The sequence below is a fragment of the Cercospora kikuchii genome (genome assembly GCF_019650295.1).
Source record: "Cercospora kikuchii DNA, contig_00005, whole genome shotgun sequence".
Taxonomy (NCBI): Eukaryota; Fungi; Ascomycota; class Dothideomycetes; order Mycosphaerellales; family Mycosphaerellaceae; genus Cercospora; species Cercospora kikuchii.
In genome coordinates this window covers 2010055-2027020 of record NW_025408586.1, presented here as the reverse complement: position 1 = coordinate 2027020, position 16966 = coordinate 2010055, and the positions used below count along the sequence as shown (strand labels likewise).

Here is a 16966-nt window from a genome sequence, read left to right as displayed (position 1 = left end):
TCGCCAGCGGCTCGGGTTTCGTTTCGCTGGAAATTCTGTGACAGCTTTTCAGGACAATGAATGCATGGCGACACTTGGGACCCGACAAAGCCAACAGGCTCGATGAAACTCCTGACATGCACGCAGGGGGTTGATGATGTGTTCGTCGTGTTTGTGACGTGGAGCGCGATGGTCTAGAACATGTTAGGGAGAAGGCACAGAATTTGACCTCAGGCAAGGTGATGTTTCGAAGAACCTCAGGCGGTAGAGGCTCGGAGGGTGTTGGCATAGGTCGGCCATGACGATCCGTGATCCAATCTGGGCAATCCTCGGTTAGGACGTGTATCAGAACCCCCAGGCATCCTGTGGTCTAGACGTGGGAGCGTGGACCGATGCTATGCGAGGACTGGTGTAGGAAGTAGCACGCACGCGGGGACCTGGCAGGACGGTGATGAAAGGGCGCCTCGTTTGGCGTCCTCGTGCAGGCAATGTTGGGATTGGGTGGTGCACTGCATGAGATAGCTGCACTGTACCGCACCGCTTTGCTGTTGCAGAGCGAAACCACGTGTGAGATGATCGGCCAATGATGGGAGGCAGGCCGGCGACACCGATGGCCTCTAATCACATGCAGTGACCATGTTGGGCCGTACAGAGCCTGCGAGCGTCCGAGCAACGTTGGTGTCGGGCGTCGAGGAGATGAGGGAAATTCGTCACTGCGTCGTCGTCGGCGTCGTACTGTTCTCCTGACGAGGGCGCTGCGGAGAGCAGGTCCGCAGAGGGACAACACGGAGGCAGAAGGGGAGGAGAGGCGCTGCAAGTCATCGCGGCGCCCAGCAAAAGCCTCTTCTGGCGGGTGAGCGTGGATCGACGCGCAAGCAGGCAGGCAGCGCCAAGCGAAGGCTGCTCCCGCGCCAACCATGCATGCGGGCGGGCAAAGAAACATGCTCTCGTTCGTGTCTCTCCAAATTCGCGTCGTCGTGGGTCGCGCAGCATCAGCGACAGGCGCGCGCCAACGAACCATGGGCGCACGAGAGGGCCCACCGCGCGCGCACAGTCAGACGGCGACCCACCGCTGCACCGAAGCTTCGACCGTGTGTGATGCCGTTTCTGCGCACCGCGATGGTGTGCGCCCGCATCGCCATCCCGGCCGCGAATGAGCCCACAAGGTCGCCAGCGTTGACGTGCTACAGGACAGGCAGGCACCGACCACGACAATGGCCCTCGCTCCTACTTTGTTTGTTGCCGTTACATCTCTCGCTCCTGCTCTCTTGCTGCACTGCACTGCACCTTCCGCATCCTCTCTTTGTCTGCATTGAGCACCGCCATCGGCTAAAACCTGGGCTGCAATCGTCCTTATCTGCACTCGTTATCAGCAGCAACACCCGGGGATCATTGCCCACGCCCAGATTTACTTATCACCCGCCAACAGCCATCGTCCCCGAACCAGCGTCACTCTCGAACCAAGTGACTCTGCACCGCGGTATCTGGCGTGTTGCTGACTCGGAGAGGTGTTTCTTGACCCTCATTATTACCACTGCTGCCGCCGAGAAAGGCTTCCTGCGGCATATATCGACAACGCACAGCCTCACGCTAGATAGCGGTATTTACTGGCATTATTGGGCTCTTCACGGACTGCGCTGCGATCGATCACGCAAGCCAGTAGTCGATTCAGTCCGCCTTCCCGGCCTGCATGCCCAGCGGGACCGAATAAGCCGACACCGCGAGGCATTTGTTACCACGTCCCAATGACTACACGACATCATGCGCGCCAGCCCTCTCAGGGTCGAAAGCTACTGCCACCTCATGCTCGGCCTGCAAGACCTCCGCCGTTGACGCAACGGAAGAGTTATAGTCATGCCCACTCCAACTCCACCCCGCAGCCGTCTCCAAAGAGACTAACGAGTTCGGGGTCCACGAAGGCCGGAGCGGAGTACATGTACTCGAGGGACGACGACGAGGAATCGGGCATGGCGAGTTTCTTGCAATTCTGGTAGGCTGGAGTTTATTCATGTGGTTGACATGACGTGGCTGACCTCTCATCAGCACCACCTGCGAGAAGCAGATACTCACTCCTGACTCGAGTATCTTGTATTGCTCAGAAGCGTACGTCCTCACCCAAGCCATGTCCTGAGCTCAAAATAGATCTGCCATCTGACATATATCGCAGCTGCCGCCGTAGGGACTCCCGCCCGACCTCACTCCAGGAGATTCAGAGCATACAACAGTCGATTCAGTCACCACCTCCGCTGTCCTCGACCAACTCTTACTTCGACCAACCGATCCCCGAGATTGTTCCTCAACGATCACCCACTGTCCTGCGTCCCATGTCAAGGACATTCTCTGACTTCTCAATTGCCGATCTGAATGACTGTTCATCGGACGTCAGCCACGAGAGCGAGGCCTCGGACCACCACGATCATCTGACCCTCAAGCAACATCGGCCGAGAACGAAGCGTTCATCTACGACAAGCACCGGTGCTCGTAGTCGCGGCGATAGCAGCACCAATCTGCCCTCGCTTTCGCACTCTCCAGGATCCTCGTATGGTACTGTCGCATCAATGGCCTCGATTCGTCCAGTCATGAGGCACAACCCTTTCTCGACCACATCAAACAGGAAGAGCGTCGAATTGGTCATTCCATACCCGATCGAAAGCACGAGCCCCACTCAGCTTCTGAAGGACGCCAGCTTGAAGAGCAGTGCTAGCACTCTGACGCAGTTCAGAGTTGCTGAAGCAAACTCTCTTAGCTACGAGGCACCATTGCCCGGCTCGAGGAGATATTCGAGAGAAAGAGCAGACCACTCATTGAAACAATTATTCAGCCACGATGCCATGAAGGCGAATCCAAGGCACAACTGAAGATGGAAGAGACATGATGGAGAAATACATGGGCATACATTATACATGATAGACTGCTTTTCCTGACCTTGTATATTCAGCGAAGGAGGTTGGGGGTATACTGGCGCAATTCGGGACGGATCTAGAACAAAAGTGATTTTTGGTGGGCGTTGCGGGAGAGGCGGAAATCTAGTACCCTCTGTATCTGGGTTGGGAGGATAACTGTTTTGGGTACGATACCCGTAGGCTCTCCAACGAGCTTACTTTTATGGTGTCCGAGTTGACGAAGCGCCGTACTTGAAGGCCTTGAGACGTCAACTTCTCTACGTACATGATTGGAATATATTGCCGATGAGGCTAATATGTTGTCTTCTATTATCCTTCCATATCTTTGTCCCTCGTTTTTGTGCCCGCTAATGTCGTGGTGCAGTACGCTCTCATCAGACTCATCCCAGAAGCCGAAGACCCTGATATTACTTACATAGTTAGTGCCATCTTCGCCTAGTTGATCCATGACCACGTGCACTGGAATAGCAATTACCACATTGGGAAACCAAGAAAGATGGGTCGAATGCCGAGCCATAACATGGTTTGGTTCTTATGCATTACAGCTAACTTCTCGAACTCTCACCAACAGGCTGCACAGCCATTCTCACACCATCACTCTTCCCCGTATCAGCACGCCACCCATTCTCATTCTCCACGTTGCCATCATCCAAAATCTGAGACTGCAGCTCACCGTCACCACCCTCAGAGTTCATCGTAGCCAATCGTTTCCTATCGACGGTCCGTCTCCAAGGCTTGTACAACAGAACAGATAGCAATCCGAATACAACAAAACTTCCGCAAATCGCTCCACCAATAACATCATAATGCTCTCCTGCTACGTCGACTCCATCCCAGAAAGGTCCTTCGAAATCCGGTCGGACATTGTGAATCATCGTGAGAAGTTGAATCACTCCGATACTAATCGCCACAGCGACTGTGATGGCTGTCAAAACGCATTGGTAGTATAGAACGGCGATGGCGTCTTTGGCGAGTCGAGCAGAAGTGTACAAAGACATCATAGCCGCTCCGTCGAAAGTGTCCAGGAGACACATTCCGGATGTGAAGAGGATCGGAAAGATGAGAATCAACCAGATAGAAGTCCCTTGCGCGGCTTGGATACTGCTGATTCCGAGGAGAGCGATCTCGGAAGAGGTATCAAAGCCAAGACCAAAGAGGACTCCCAATGGGTACATTTTCCAAGGACGATCGACGAGTTTGAAAGTTCGGCGGAGGAGCATGGTCATGCAGCCGCCGCCTTCGAAGCTGAAATCGAGGGATTCTTGACCGATGGGGGAGGCGATGGCTCGTTGGAGTTGTTGGTAGAGTTTATAGAGAATCCAGCAGTTCATTGTTCCGAGGATGATGAGGAAGGCGGCGGAGACGGAGGAGCCGATGATGGAGCCTACGGTGCTGAAGCCATCGAAGCGTTTTTGAATTGCTGCACTACTAGCTGCGACGACGATGCTGGTTACGATGACGATGGTGCTGTGGCCGAGGGAGAAGTAGGTGCCGACTGTGACGGGCTTTTGACCTGAGGCTACGAGGCGGCGGGTCATGAGGTCGATTGCGGAAATGTGGTCGGCGTCGAGGGCATGGCGGAGGCCGAGAGTGTAGGATAGTACGGCGGTTGAGATGAGTGCGGTGTGGAAGTGTAGTACAATTCCTACGGCTACCCAGACCACGACCTGAACGACAACCAGTAGGAGGATTATGCCTACAGCGTTGGCTGGAAGCTTCCGAATCCAAGGTATTTGATCATGGTAGTGCTCTGCTTGAGTCCTAAGCTTTTCCAGTATGGGTTTCCGCTCCATGTCGAAGTCGGTTGTGGTTGCAATGCGCCCTGCGGCTGAACTGCGAGATGGGAGCAGACTTTGTGTTTCCATCGTGGTGGTGGCACGAGGCGCTGATCTTTAGCAGTAGTGCAGTAGGTGGCCGCAACAGCCGCTGGCACTGAATTGTAGCGAAAGTCTCTTCTGTTGTCCAGGTCCACAGATAACGCCTCATATCCCACCAATAACGTGGGATGGGCGGGGTAGCTTTGACAGTGGGCCATTAGCAAAGCCAGGACACCCAGCTCGAGACCATCGCATCACTTGTATTTCGATACACAGATGCTTGCGTTTGTGCCACCGAAGCCGAAGCTGTTCGTGAGTGCTGCATTGACAGTGAGCTGCTGTGGAGTGTGGGGAACATAGTTGCAATTGAAGTCAGAAGCCGGATCGCCAGCGGTTTCGAGATTTAGTGTAGGTGGCAGAACGTTCTAAGTCTCTTAGTCAGTAAGCAGCTTCTCATACGTTGCCAGATGGAGCCTACCTCATTACATGCAAGTACGGTGAATATTGCTTCGACTGCACCAGCCGCGCCGAGAAGATGGCCAATTGCGCCCTTCGTGCTGGAGACATTGACTTGAGCAGCAGACGCTCGTCCCTCTTCGCCCAGCAACAAGCGCTTGATGGCATTATTTTCGGCAGCATCGCCGAGCTTCGTAGATGTTGCATGCGCATTCACATAGTCGATCTTGCTGGGCTTGAGCTGGGCGTGCTTCAAGGCTTGTTTCATCGCCAAGTACGCCCCATTGCCCTCTTCTTCAGGTGCCGTCATATGGTGTGCATCTGCTGAGAGACCATAGCCACGGATTTCAGCGTATATGTTTGCGCCTCGTGCCTTGGCATGTTCGAGTTCCTGTCAGGAAAGTTAGTCCATTTCCACAAATGGTGATTGCCTAGACCCCATGCCTCTAAGACGACTACCCCAGCGCCTTCACCAATCACAAAACCAGCCCTTGCACTATCGAAAGGGCGTGATGCAGCAGATGGGTTACCATTCCAGTCCGTGGCCAGACTACGTGCGCGAGCAAAGCCGGCGATGGCCAGAGGATGGATGCAAGATTCGGCACCTCCAGCGACCATCACGTCTGCATCACCAAACGCAATGAGACGCGATGCATCGCCAATGGCATGTATTCCTGTTGTACACGCAGTTGTTGCCGCGTGGTTCGGTCCCATAAAGCCGTGCTTCATCGAGACGTGTCCAGCCGCGAGGTTGATGAGCAGCCTGGGCACGAAGAGCGGCGAAACCTTGCGATAGCCAGATTCATGGAAGGCGACAGATGTATTGTACGCCTCATCGAGGTTGCCAATGCCAGATCCAATGGCCACGCCAGTAGCTTCGAGGTCTTCTTGCTGCGTAGGATGCCATCCTGCGTCATCAAGGGCTTCCTGAGCTGCTGCAACAGCATACTGGGCGAACAAAGCCATTTGGCGCTCCTCGCTCGTGGTCAGCCAGTCTTTGGCCTGCCATCGGCCATCGTCGCGGCTGCCCTGAGGCACGAGTCCCGCCACGCGACTTGGGAGAGCTTCAAACTGCGATCCTCTCGAAGCAGTCGAAAGAATACCGCTGTGCGACTTGAGTAGACGCTGCCATGTCGGCCGTACGCCGGCTGCGAGCGGAGTGACAGCGCCCAGCCCCGTCACGACAACCCTTCGCATTGCTTATAGTCGACATGTTGTTGTGGCCGAAGGACGGGAAAGTTCGAAGTCACGAACTAGGCTAAGAATAGAAATACAGGCGAGCTCGCACGTGCCAGCAAGCCAACCCCAGCTGTTCTTGAAGTCTGTTTCCAACTCTCGCCAACTTCGCCTCATCGAGACAGCGTCGCCTTTGTCACCAGGCCGCCGGCTCGTGAAGGCGTGAAAGTGCAGCTGTCAGCAGCGTTCGGGGCTCAAGCGATCGGCAGACAGCTTTCTACAATATATGCAAGGCAGACTCGGCTCAGCCGCTGTGTTGTGCAGATCTGGTGTACCAGTCGGAGCTCGCTTGCTTCGCTCCCCAAGATAAAGAGTCGCGGTCAAGTGCGAGGTAAGCACCGCAGCGACAACGTCAACCGAAAATGCACGTCAGGCTTCTGGAATCACGTCTCCGCATCTCAATGCGAAGAAGCGAACGCGACACAGCGTTCGTAGATGCAGCAAGTCCGGCTCAATCGGTCGCAGACGCGGTCCTGGAGCTGGTCACACTCTATTCTCACGCTGCTTCTATAACCGACACGAGCAATCCTTCAACAGCAAAAGAAAAGATCTTCTCCCGCAGAAACTTGTACGACATTCGATGAAGGCTCCAAGGACGATGGCGCACTTCGCATCCACAGGCCAGAGAGTGGCTGACGATCCAAACAAAGAAATGCCACCTCCATCCCGACCGAAGGTTCAGCTCAAGCCGTGCGGGATGGTCCACCACATCACCGCAGCACAACCTTGCAGCTTGAGCGCACACTCCCATTCGCTACAACCCTCGCTGACACGAGATCCTGAGCTCTGCTGGCCTGATCGGACTTTGTGCCTATGGGTACCACATTTGCATGGTGTTTGGTACGTGAGCAAGCCAGATCTTACCTTGCGGCTGCACCGCAAGTAAGTAGCACTTGTCAGCCCGGCAGTCGACCGGAACACGCGAGTGCCTTCTCTTCTCTTTCTTCGTGTGCCTCCTCCACCTGTGTCAAATCGCGTGCGCTCTTGGATGCTGGACATCGTAGAACTCATCGCCAGACCTGTAAAGCTGCAAGAGGGACCTCAGATCAGCTATGGACATCGAGACTCCACCATCGCCGCACAGTCCACCGCCAAGGTTTTCTGTGTCCGAGGCTGCCACGCCGCGCTTCACTGAGCACATGTAAGCGAGAACACCAAGTCTCACGTCGCATGCCGACAGAGCCTTGCGTAGAGTTGTGCTCGCACATACAGGTACAGAAACACTGACAGTGGTTGAGTAGCCATGATTCTCCACCATACCAACAGTACCAAAACTTCGACGCACAAGACACTGGTGTTCCTCGTTACGGCTCAGATGCAGGCACACTCGTCGATGGCAGGTTATCGAAAAAAGACCGACCATATTCTCCCAGCGAGCTAGATGACATGCCTATGGCGGAGACTTACCGTAACAAAAACGAAGAGAGCGAAAAAGAAGTGGTCATACCTCCCATCGCTCCAGAAGCTTTCCCCCAGCAGACAGACAATACAATACGACCTCAAAGGAGACGCATCTGCGGTATTCCGGCAATATTGTTCTGGTTGATTCTGGGTGCCATCATAATACTAGGAATTGCGTTGGGCGTGGGGCTTGGCGTTGGGTTAAATCAAGACGATGATGATGATGATTCTTCAGGGAATCCAGGCGTGAATGCAACATTTCTGATCGGTGGCGCGATAGATCCCGAATACTACTCGAGTGAAGGTGCTTTCAACGGATCCGGCATTGCCTTAGCCTCCCAGTCCTTTTCTCGGGAGCTACAAGAAGGCACTCAAGGGACTCTCGTCATGTACTACCAACACTACAATGGCGACATCCGGTTTAAACAACTTGCCAATGACGGCACCTGGAAAGGCGGGGACTTTTCAGCAGTTGTTGCGCAGGATGCGAAAAACAGCACTCCTCTGTCTGCCGTGTCGTATGTGCTGAACAATGCCAGCACCTGGCATGTGTTCTATATCGACCAGAATAACACTCTGAAGCAAAGGTCGAACAGTAACACAACCAACGTATGGACAGACGGGCCTATCAACAATCTAAATCTTCAAGTGTATGACGCAGATATGGTCGGCATGCAGGCTTGTTGGTACGGCAGCGAATACGGAGATAGTGATTATGCTCATTCTCCACTTCCAAACGAGGATCCGAATGCCAACCGCAGCGCGGAAGCCGGCATGCACATGTGGTATGCATCGGACGCCACGACTTTCCAGCAACTCGGGTGGCGGGACGGCGACGATACGTGGGAACATCAGTTCACTTGGGACTCCAAGAATGGTCACGCTGGTGTGGGCTGTTATTCTTGGGGTCCTGGAACAGTAACATACGTGATGTTTGTCAATGAGCAGAATACAGTGGAATTCTGGTGGAAGGACACCAATACGAATGTGACGAATACGACAAGCCATCCTGTCAACGTATGGACGAAATGTAAGCCAAAGCTTCACCTCTTGACTGTGTAACCACACTGACCCATTCTCAGCTTCAATCGCAATCGACAATGTACATCCGGCGACGAGCCTGGGCTACACAAACTACTTCTACGCCCAAGATGCAGATTCTCTGCTCTTCAAGGGCTACAACATCTCGTGGGCGGCAGAGAACAGTTCCATCGTTGGCGAGCCTTTCGAGGTTCAAGGGGATCCTGGTCTGCCTGGGACGCACTTGAGCGTATCTGCGTTGCCAAACACATCCGGCGGTAGTGACATTGTGGTGTTCTATCAGAAAGAGGGCGACGACATCACTGTACACCAGAGAGATCTGGTCGCTGGGCCTTGGACGGCTGCTCAAATTCCTCTCCTGCATTGAGAACGGGCGTGTGAAGATGTGGAATATGTCAATTATCATCAGCGTGGTGTTCGGGAGTTGCCAGTAAGCGACGAAAGGATGCATTCGGTGATAGCTTCTGCTGTGGAAATTTACGATGGCCGGATTCACTGTCTGAATCTTGTCTCCTCTACATGTTACACTCATTCGCTTGTATTTTGACGTGGTTCGTGATGTGTAGTGCAAAGTGAAGCAAATGGAACTTTCGTGGTGGACCCTAGGGAAGACGTCCGTGAAACTGGACCCACCTGTTCCGTGAGACACGCGACTTGACGCGCTTCGACCGGCAGCTTCACTTCTCATCGATCAACGTCTCAACACCCCGATTATAAGACTCCGCGCGGACTCCTCTCAAGCATGCGCCACTGTCGCCAGACCCTCGAATAGACGTTCGCGCATCCACATATTCGCCATGCCACGCGCAACACGGAAACGAGCTTCGCAACCTGATCCTGAGCCAGAAGCTGAAGTAGAGGTCGAGGAGCAGCAGGAAGAGCAGGAAGAGCCGCAGGCGCAAGATGCGATGGACGTCGACGAGGATGGAGAAGAGGAAGAGGACGGCAGTGATGCGCTACAGAACGATGAGCCGCTGACTTGGAAAGCTGGCAAGCCTATCGCCGTTGCGACTCTGTTACAGCGACTCAAGGCATTGGCTACGGAACTCCGACATCTGGAACAAGGCGACTGTGCGCGAGCATCATTGGAACCGAAGGCGAAGGAATTGTCGAGTCCGCTACTTCTCGGCCACAAAGATTATGGCGTTCAGGTTTACACTCTCCAATGCATCGTGGAGATGTTCAGACTGCTGGCTCCGGACGCACCCTACAAAGCAAGTCAGTTGAAGCAAATCTTCAATTTCGTAATTTCAACAGTCATCCCTGCTATCGCGGATCCCTCTCATACATACAATGCGCAGCACCTGGCCATCATTACGTCTCTAGCGACGGTAAAGAGTATAGTGCTGGTACAGGACCTGCCAGGCGCAGACCAGATGCAGAAAATTCTGTTCGCTCACTGCTTCGATGTGCTGGCCCTCAATGTCTCCGGTGGCGATAAGGAGCTGCTGTCGAAAAATGTTGAGTTCAACTTCACGAGTCTACTTTGCGCCCTGGTGGACGAGGCTCAGACTGTACCTCTCGAGATCGTTGAGGTGATTCTCGCTCAATTCCTACGAGCAGACCCTCACGCCGTCACAAAGAAAGGCGTGACACGCTTCTCGGAGGTACTCAAGGAGGTGTCTCCTGCATACAATATGGCCAGGTCTATTTGCAATACGTGTGAGGAGAAAATGATCCGCCATATTGGCCAGTGGTTCCAGGCCGTCTTGATCGATGCGAATGACGCAGCAGCGGAGACGAAGCCAACTAAATCAAAAGGCAAGAAGCGAACACACGATGAGAGCGACGACGAGTCAGAGGCTGCCTTAGTTGCTCCGTCAGCGGACGATCTCCAAGAGGCTGAGAAGGCACATCGGCTGTTGCGAGAATTGTGGAGGGCATGTCCTGGGGTCATTCAAAATGTTTTGGCGCAGATCGAGAGCGAACTCAATACGGAAAATACCTCGTTGCGTCTCATGGGAGTTGCTGGGGTTGGCGACATGATTGCTGGCATTGGCGCGGCCGGACCTCCGCCTCCTGCGGCGCTCGACCCTGCAGCATATCCATCGCAAAGCTTGGCAGATTACTCTCCGCCCGCGCAACAGAACGTTGTTTTGATCCCAGCAGCGCCGCAGGCATTCTCATCAACTTATCCGACCACCTATCAAACGTTTGTCGATCGCCATCGCGACAAATCTGGGCAGGTCAGAGCCGCGTGGGTGACCGCGTGCGCTCGAATAATCCTGACTTCAGCAGGAGGCAAGGGGTTAGATTCAGATCAGGAAACACAGCTCCTTCGCATATTCTCGGACTTGCTGACTGACAATGACGAGAAGGTCCGTCTTGCGGCCGTCACAGCAGTGTCCACGTTTGACTATGAATCAATCGTGCAGAAGCTCGGAAGCCATGGAGGTGCCGGCCAAGAAGGTTCCGTTCTCTTCCAACTGACCGCGCGTATCAAAGACCCCAAGCCTCACGTCTCCACGACTGCCCTCGAACTTTTAGGCAAGCTTTGGGGAGTCGCTTCAGGGGCGGTCATCGAAGGGAATGAGCGAGCCCGAACTTTGTTCGCCCACATACCCAGCAGTATTCTCAATGCCGTGTACATAAACCAGCCGACCTTGAATGCGCTCATCTCGAAAGCCATCTTCGACTCTTTGCTGCCGATCAGCTACCCTCCTATCAAAACCAAGTCGAGTGGAACTGGAGACTCTCAGCGAGTGCCTGACAGTCAGAACAGCCAGGCAAGAGGGCTAGACCCTGATCGTATCCGCAGCGAGCGGATACTGGCTTTGATCCGCGATCTCGATGAAAAGGCCAAGAAAGCTTTCTTCGGCATGCAAGGGCTCCAGGTATCGCAAGCGAAGTATGTGTCTATTATCCTAGATCTGAGTGAGAAGCTGGGCGGCGATATCAAGAGCAACAAAGAGGATGCCCAGAAGCTACAGAAATTCGTCGCAGCTCTTGCGGACAGATTCCCGGATAAGATTGCAGCAAAGAATCACCTCACCGCTTTCTTCGGCCATCATGATCGTCGCAACTTCGCACTGGTTAGAATGGCCATCAGTGCTGAGAGCGACTACAAGAAGAGCCGCAACGCAATAGCGGAGGCTCTCAAGCGACTTGAGGGTGCCTCACCTAACATTGCCAGCGCGGCAGAGACAATAGAGCCACTTTTGCGTTCCACTGCTGTTCTGGTCTATAACAGAAGCCATGTGCCGGCGATCGTCTCAATCTCTCGCACAGATGACAATGGACTGGGCGGCGCGGCGCATGAGGTCTTGAAGCATATCTCTACACAGGCGCCACTGGTGTTTGAGGTACACATCAAGGAATTGTGCGAGACTCTCAGGAAGCAAGCCCCTTCTGCATCATCGCCCAACGATATCACTGCAGTTGACACTCTCAAGGCATGCGCTGGGTTCTCAAGGCAGTTTCCCGAGAAGATGCCAAAGGACCGAGATTTCTTCCAGGCCATGGCGAAGTTCGCAAAATTCGGGTCCCCTCCATCAGTCGCGAAGCATGCTGTCACAGTGATTGTTGCTGCGGCCGATAAGAAGGATATGTATGTTAACGACATCTTGAAGCACTGTCTGAAGAATTTCGATGTTGGCCACGAGAACGCCGCTACCAAGCTTGCGGCGATCAGTCAGCTGCAACTGCTAGCCTATGTACAGACAGAAGACCGTGCAGACTCCATACACGAGATCCTTACGGGTGCGCTCCGCAATCGACATGCGGCAGAGGAGACCGACACATCGTGGACGGCTGATATCGACTCTGATTTGAACGTCAAGCTCTGGGCCCTCAAAGCTGTAGTCAACGACATCAGAGGGCAGATCCCCGATACAGATAACGCCTCACTTGACAAAGAGCTACAAGACGCTGTCCTGAGGACGTTCAAAGTACTGAACACAATCATCGAGCGTGATGGTGAGCTGGCGGGCGAACCTTCTCCAGAGAACCACAAAGCACATATGCGGCTGAGTGCGGGAAAGCTCATACTCAAACTCTGCTGCAATAAGCATATCAACAAGATCTTTGCTGCTCGAGACTTCAATCGACTGACGAAAATTGCACAAGATCCCCTGCCCGAAGTTCGCAAAGGATTCGTTGCCACGCTGAAGAAGTACACGGGCATGCAGAAACCACTTCATCATCGCTTCTTCAGCTTGATGTTCTTGTACGCATTCGAGCCGACGAAGGCCGTCAGAGAGTCTACTGCCACGTTTCTTAAAGCCCGTGCTGCTTTCTATGCGAAGGAGGAAGTTCCAGTCCTGGAAAATGTGTTCCCGTACTTCATGAGTCTGTTGGCACATCACCAAGACTTCTCGCTTGCTGAAAAGGACATTTCCGACTTCATTGAGTACATTCTCTTCTATCTGAAGGCTGTGGCGACTGAGCAGAACCTCTCAGACATTTACGCCTATGCCCAGCGCGCCAGAAGCTTCCAGGACGCTATCGAGCCTGAGAAGAGCGAGCTACTCTGGACTATGGCTGATCTCGCTGAGGCTATCATGCGTGCATACGAGAGTGTCAAGGGCTGGTCACTTCAGCTGAAGCCCAGTAAGCCAGCGATGCCCAGTAGCGCATACCGACAGATCCGGGATCAGGAGTTCGCAGACGAAGTCTCTCACAAGCGTTTCTTGCCAGCTGAGATCGACGAGCAGATGGATGACTTAGTTCGAGATCGTTTACGGCCTAAGAAGAGGAAGCATGTCGATGGGGATTCGAAGCGACCAGCGAAGAAGATCCGAGCATCCAACGGCGACGAGAGGGCTGTGCGGAAGAAGAAGGTTCCCGAGGCACCGAAAGCGTCAAAGCCAGCAAAGACGCCGAAGAAGAGAGCAAGCGATGCCGTACCATCTTCCGCTATGCGCAAAAGCACACGAGTCTCCAACGCGCGGAGTTACGCCGACATCAGTGACAGCGAAGATGATGATCCGGACAATGTGGCTTCTTGGCGGTACGAGGACGAGAGCTCAGATGAAGAAGGAAACAAAGAGAATGTTGGATCATCAACCCCACCCACCAGCGATCCCACGGGCCCTAAGAGTCACGCCGAGGACAGTCGCGGGCACGAAGATAACGAGGAAGAAGAAGACGGGGACGAGAAAGGAGGCGAGGAAGTCGTGATCGCCAAGCCAGCAGCAAAGACCAATGGCAAGAACCCGACAGCCAAAGCGAAGGATAGCACCCCGAAAGCGCGCGAGTCGCAGAAGGCAACGCGAAAGAAAGCGACGGCTGCGAAGGAGTTACCAGCTCGGGGAGGTCGGTCGTCCGCAAGGACTGCAAGCAAGAAAAAGGATGTCATGGACATTCCGAGTGACAGTGATGAAGACGGCGCTATGGAGGCATAGGCACGCTCTGCGTTCCGAGGCAAGAGTCACGGAGCCGTCACTGCAGCTGTGCGATGTCGATGGGCCGTTTGTAAAGTGTGAATACCCAACGAGTGCAAGGAGGCATGGCTACATACTGCATGGCGTTTGCTAATAGCTTATCGATGTACAGCGTACGAGCGTGAGCGTACATCACAAATGATATTATTTGCCTTGCGCACCTCTTCTGGCCCATGTTGTGGACATTTCACGTGAATGCGAGCTATACGACAACCAACGTATGATCAAGCTTGCACAATGGCGCCACCCTCCTTCCCTATTGATCCTTCAACAGCAATCTTTCCCAGCTTGGCAGTGAGGAAAGATCACTAATAGGCGTGCCGTACCCCGTGGATCACACGGCACGTCCCCAAAAGCACTTTTGGGTTGTCGGCATGCCAGGATCAGCTTTAACTCTAAAAGAAACTGTCCGCAAGTCACATCTCTATTTTCTCGACATGCAACTCGATCACGCTCGACACCAACATGATAGTAGTTTCTATTCCAAGACCTAGCCTGAGGAAGCCTCTGTTGGGCAAGTGAATGATTACAGACACTCTACCACATCGAGGCCGCCTCAGAGCTGCACGACATGCTGGTCAAAGAGTTCGTCCAGCAGCTGAATTTCGTCCAAGAAAAGATGAGTAATACAACCGTGACAGGTCCGGGGCGATCAAGTACGATGAATCACAATGCATCAAATCAAGCAACCCATTTTTGTGGTTACTCTGAGTCCTAGTCGGTCGAAGCCAGGACCACCTTACAAAAAGGTTCCCACAACCAGGGACACTTTCCATGGATCCGATCGCAAAGGTCGAAGTTTCGATCTTTCCGGCCTGTCCGCCCTACCCAATTGAACCGTGATGCTTTGAAGCGTGTTTGGGCGTACTGTACAAAGCGAGGCCATGTTTGATGTTAAGATCCCCGTGCTTTTGTGAAGAGTCGCAATTTCTCCGTCTGGACTTCGTATTTGACTGTGACGACCGCTAACCATGACATCCTTCTCAACTCACACAAGTGACCTGTCAGCCTCGATAAAACGCGGCGACAGCCAACCCGACAAGAAAGCCATCTTAGAAGACGAGAAAAGCCATGTCTTCCACACAGCACAAGAAGAAATCTCACCTAGCGCAAGTCTCTCATGTCCCTCATTCACCGAAAAGGAACAGAAGGGCATCATCCGACGCATCGATGTTCGTGTGGTCCTCCTTCTCAGCCTCATGTACACCTGCTCCCTCATCGACAGGGTACAAATTGGCCTGGCCATGATCACCGGTATGGGAGCAGATCTGAGTCTCACTGGGACGCAATACACGACGATCAACGCCGTGTTCTTCGGCCCATACGTCGTTCTCCAGTTTCCGTCTACAATCCTACTGAGAAAGATTGGACCGAAAAGGTTCTTGGCCAGCACGACGCTACTCTGGGGAATGGTGACGATTGCTGGTGGGTTTGTGAGGAAGTATGAGGATATGATTGCACTACGCTGTGTACTCGGAGCGTGCGAAGCTGGCTTCTTTCCTGCTTGCCTGTATCTTCTCATGGTCTGGTATCCTCGCTACGATCTCCAAAAACGGAATGCTGCCCTTCTGATCATCGGAATGGTCAGCAGCGCCTTCTCCGGTATCCTCGCATTCGGAATCTCGCACCTGAGCGGTCACGGAGTAGGACCAAGCTTTTGGGGCAAACTGAACGTCCAAACTGGCGTTCGTGAGTCTGGCATAGCTGGCTGGCGCTGGATCTTCATCCTCTATGGCACAGCCACATGTTTCGTCTCAATCCTGTCCTGGTGGGTCCTCGTAGATTTCCCAGACAAGATCGCCCTGGGTACAGCCCACAAGACTTTCCAATTCTTGACGAAGGAAGAAGCTACCTTGGCCATTCAGAGAATCGAAGCAGATCGAAAGGATGTGATGCCAACGGAGTAAGTGACATGGCATCTCCACCACCTCAACCTTTCCCTCGATATGGTGCTGATTTTCCAACACAGATTTAACCTGAAAGAATACATCAACAACGCATGGGACCTCAAACTCTGGGTCTTCAGTCTCATGATTCTCTGCCAAGCCACAGTCGGCTATGGCATAGGATTTGCCTTACCTTTCCTCCTGATGGAAGGCATGGGTTTCAGTCTGACGGTCTCGCAATGTCTCTGCACTCCACCTTACGTTCTCGCCGGAGTCAGCACATGGTTTGTGGCATACTATTCCGACAAATGGAGAATACGATCACCCTTCGTTTTGGTGAACAGCTGCTTCGCGTTCGTTGGTACGTTGATCCAGACGTTATGTGTTGTGGAAGCAACTGATCAGAATTCTAGGCATCTGCTTGATCGGGTATGTCAAGACCGCTGGAGTCAGGTATTTTGGCGTGTTCCTCGCGGCAGTCGCGGGATTGGCGAACTCACCTTGCCTTTTGACGTGGCAGGCGAACAATGTACGAGGGCAATGGAAGCGCGCACTCGTGTCCACATTTGCGGTTGGTGCAGGTGCCATCGGAGGCGTTATAGGGTAAGCCCGGTGAATGACAACAACAGAGAGGAACCTGTCATTAACATCACCTTCGCAGATCATTGGTCTTCAAGCCTGGTGATGTACCTCATTACACTATGGGAATCGCGACTTGCCTCGTGGCCCAGGGACTAATCATATTCTTGGTTTTGCTGTTGCTCTGGAAGTTCACACGAGCGAATCGGCGAGCGGCAAGTGGTGGCAAGCTCATTGGGGGGCTCCCGGGTTTCCGATACACGCTTTAAGGAGCAGCTTGAATGATA

General features: G+C 53.5%; 5 protein-coding genes across 6 annotated transcripts; 3 read left to right on the top strand and 2 right to left on the bottom strand.

Moving 5' to 3' along the window:
• Positions 1-3427: 3427 nt before the first annotated feature.
• CKM354_000855900 (uncharacterized protein) lies at positions 3428-4747 on the bottom strand (the record flags this gene model as incomplete). The annotated part of the gene is made up of 1 exon (XM_044803941.1): positions 3428-4747. One exon carries the CDS (start codon positions 4745-4747, stop codon positions 3428-3430), a length of 1320 nt encoding a protein of 439 aa, XP_044659876.1.
• Positions 4748-4953: 206 nt separating this feature from the next.
• CKM354_000855800 lies at positions 4954-6352 on the bottom strand (the record flags this gene model as incomplete). Of its 2 annotated transcripts, none has more annotated exons than XM_044803940.1 (3): positions 4954-5124; positions 5178-5546; positions 5600-6352. In XM_044803940.1, 3 exons carry the CDS (start codon positions 6350-6352, stop codon positions 4954-4956), a joined length of 1293 nt encoding a protein of 430 aa, XP_044659875.1. The 2 variants fall into 2 exon arrangements, with proteins under 2 accessions (XP_044659875.1, XP_044659874.1); XM_044803939.1 differs by having other exon boundaries at positions 5615-6352.
• A 1091-nt stretch (positions 6353-7443) lies between these two features.
• Positions 7444-9200, top strand: CKM354_000855700 (uncharacterized protein; the record flags this gene model as incomplete). Its single annotated transcript, XM_044803938.1, has 3 exons — positions 7444-7532; positions 7633-8822; positions 8875-9200. 3 exons carry the CDS (start codon positions 7444-7446, stop codon positions 9198-9200), a joined length of 1605 nt encoding a protein of 534 aa, XP_044659873.1.
• A 430-nt stretch (positions 9201-9630) lies between these two features.
• CKM354_000855600 (uncharacterized protein) lies at positions 9631-14175 on the top strand (the record flags this gene model as incomplete). The annotated part of the gene is made up of 1 exon (XM_044803937.1): positions 9631-14175. One exon carries the CDS (start codon positions 9631-9633, stop codon positions 14173-14175), a length of 4545 nt encoding a protein of 1514 aa, XP_044659872.1.
• A 1010-nt stretch (positions 14176-15185) lies between these two features.
• Positions 15186-16948, top strand: CKM354_000855500 (uncharacterized protein; the record flags this gene model as incomplete). Its single annotated transcript, XM_044803936.1, has 4 exons — positions 15186-16117; positions 16184-16461; positions 16514-16703; positions 16762-16948. 4 exons carry the CDS (start codon positions 15186-15188, stop codon positions 16946-16948), a joined length of 1587 nt encoding a protein of 528 aa, XP_044659871.1.
• Between the last annotated feature and the right edge of the window lie 18 nt (positions 16949-16966).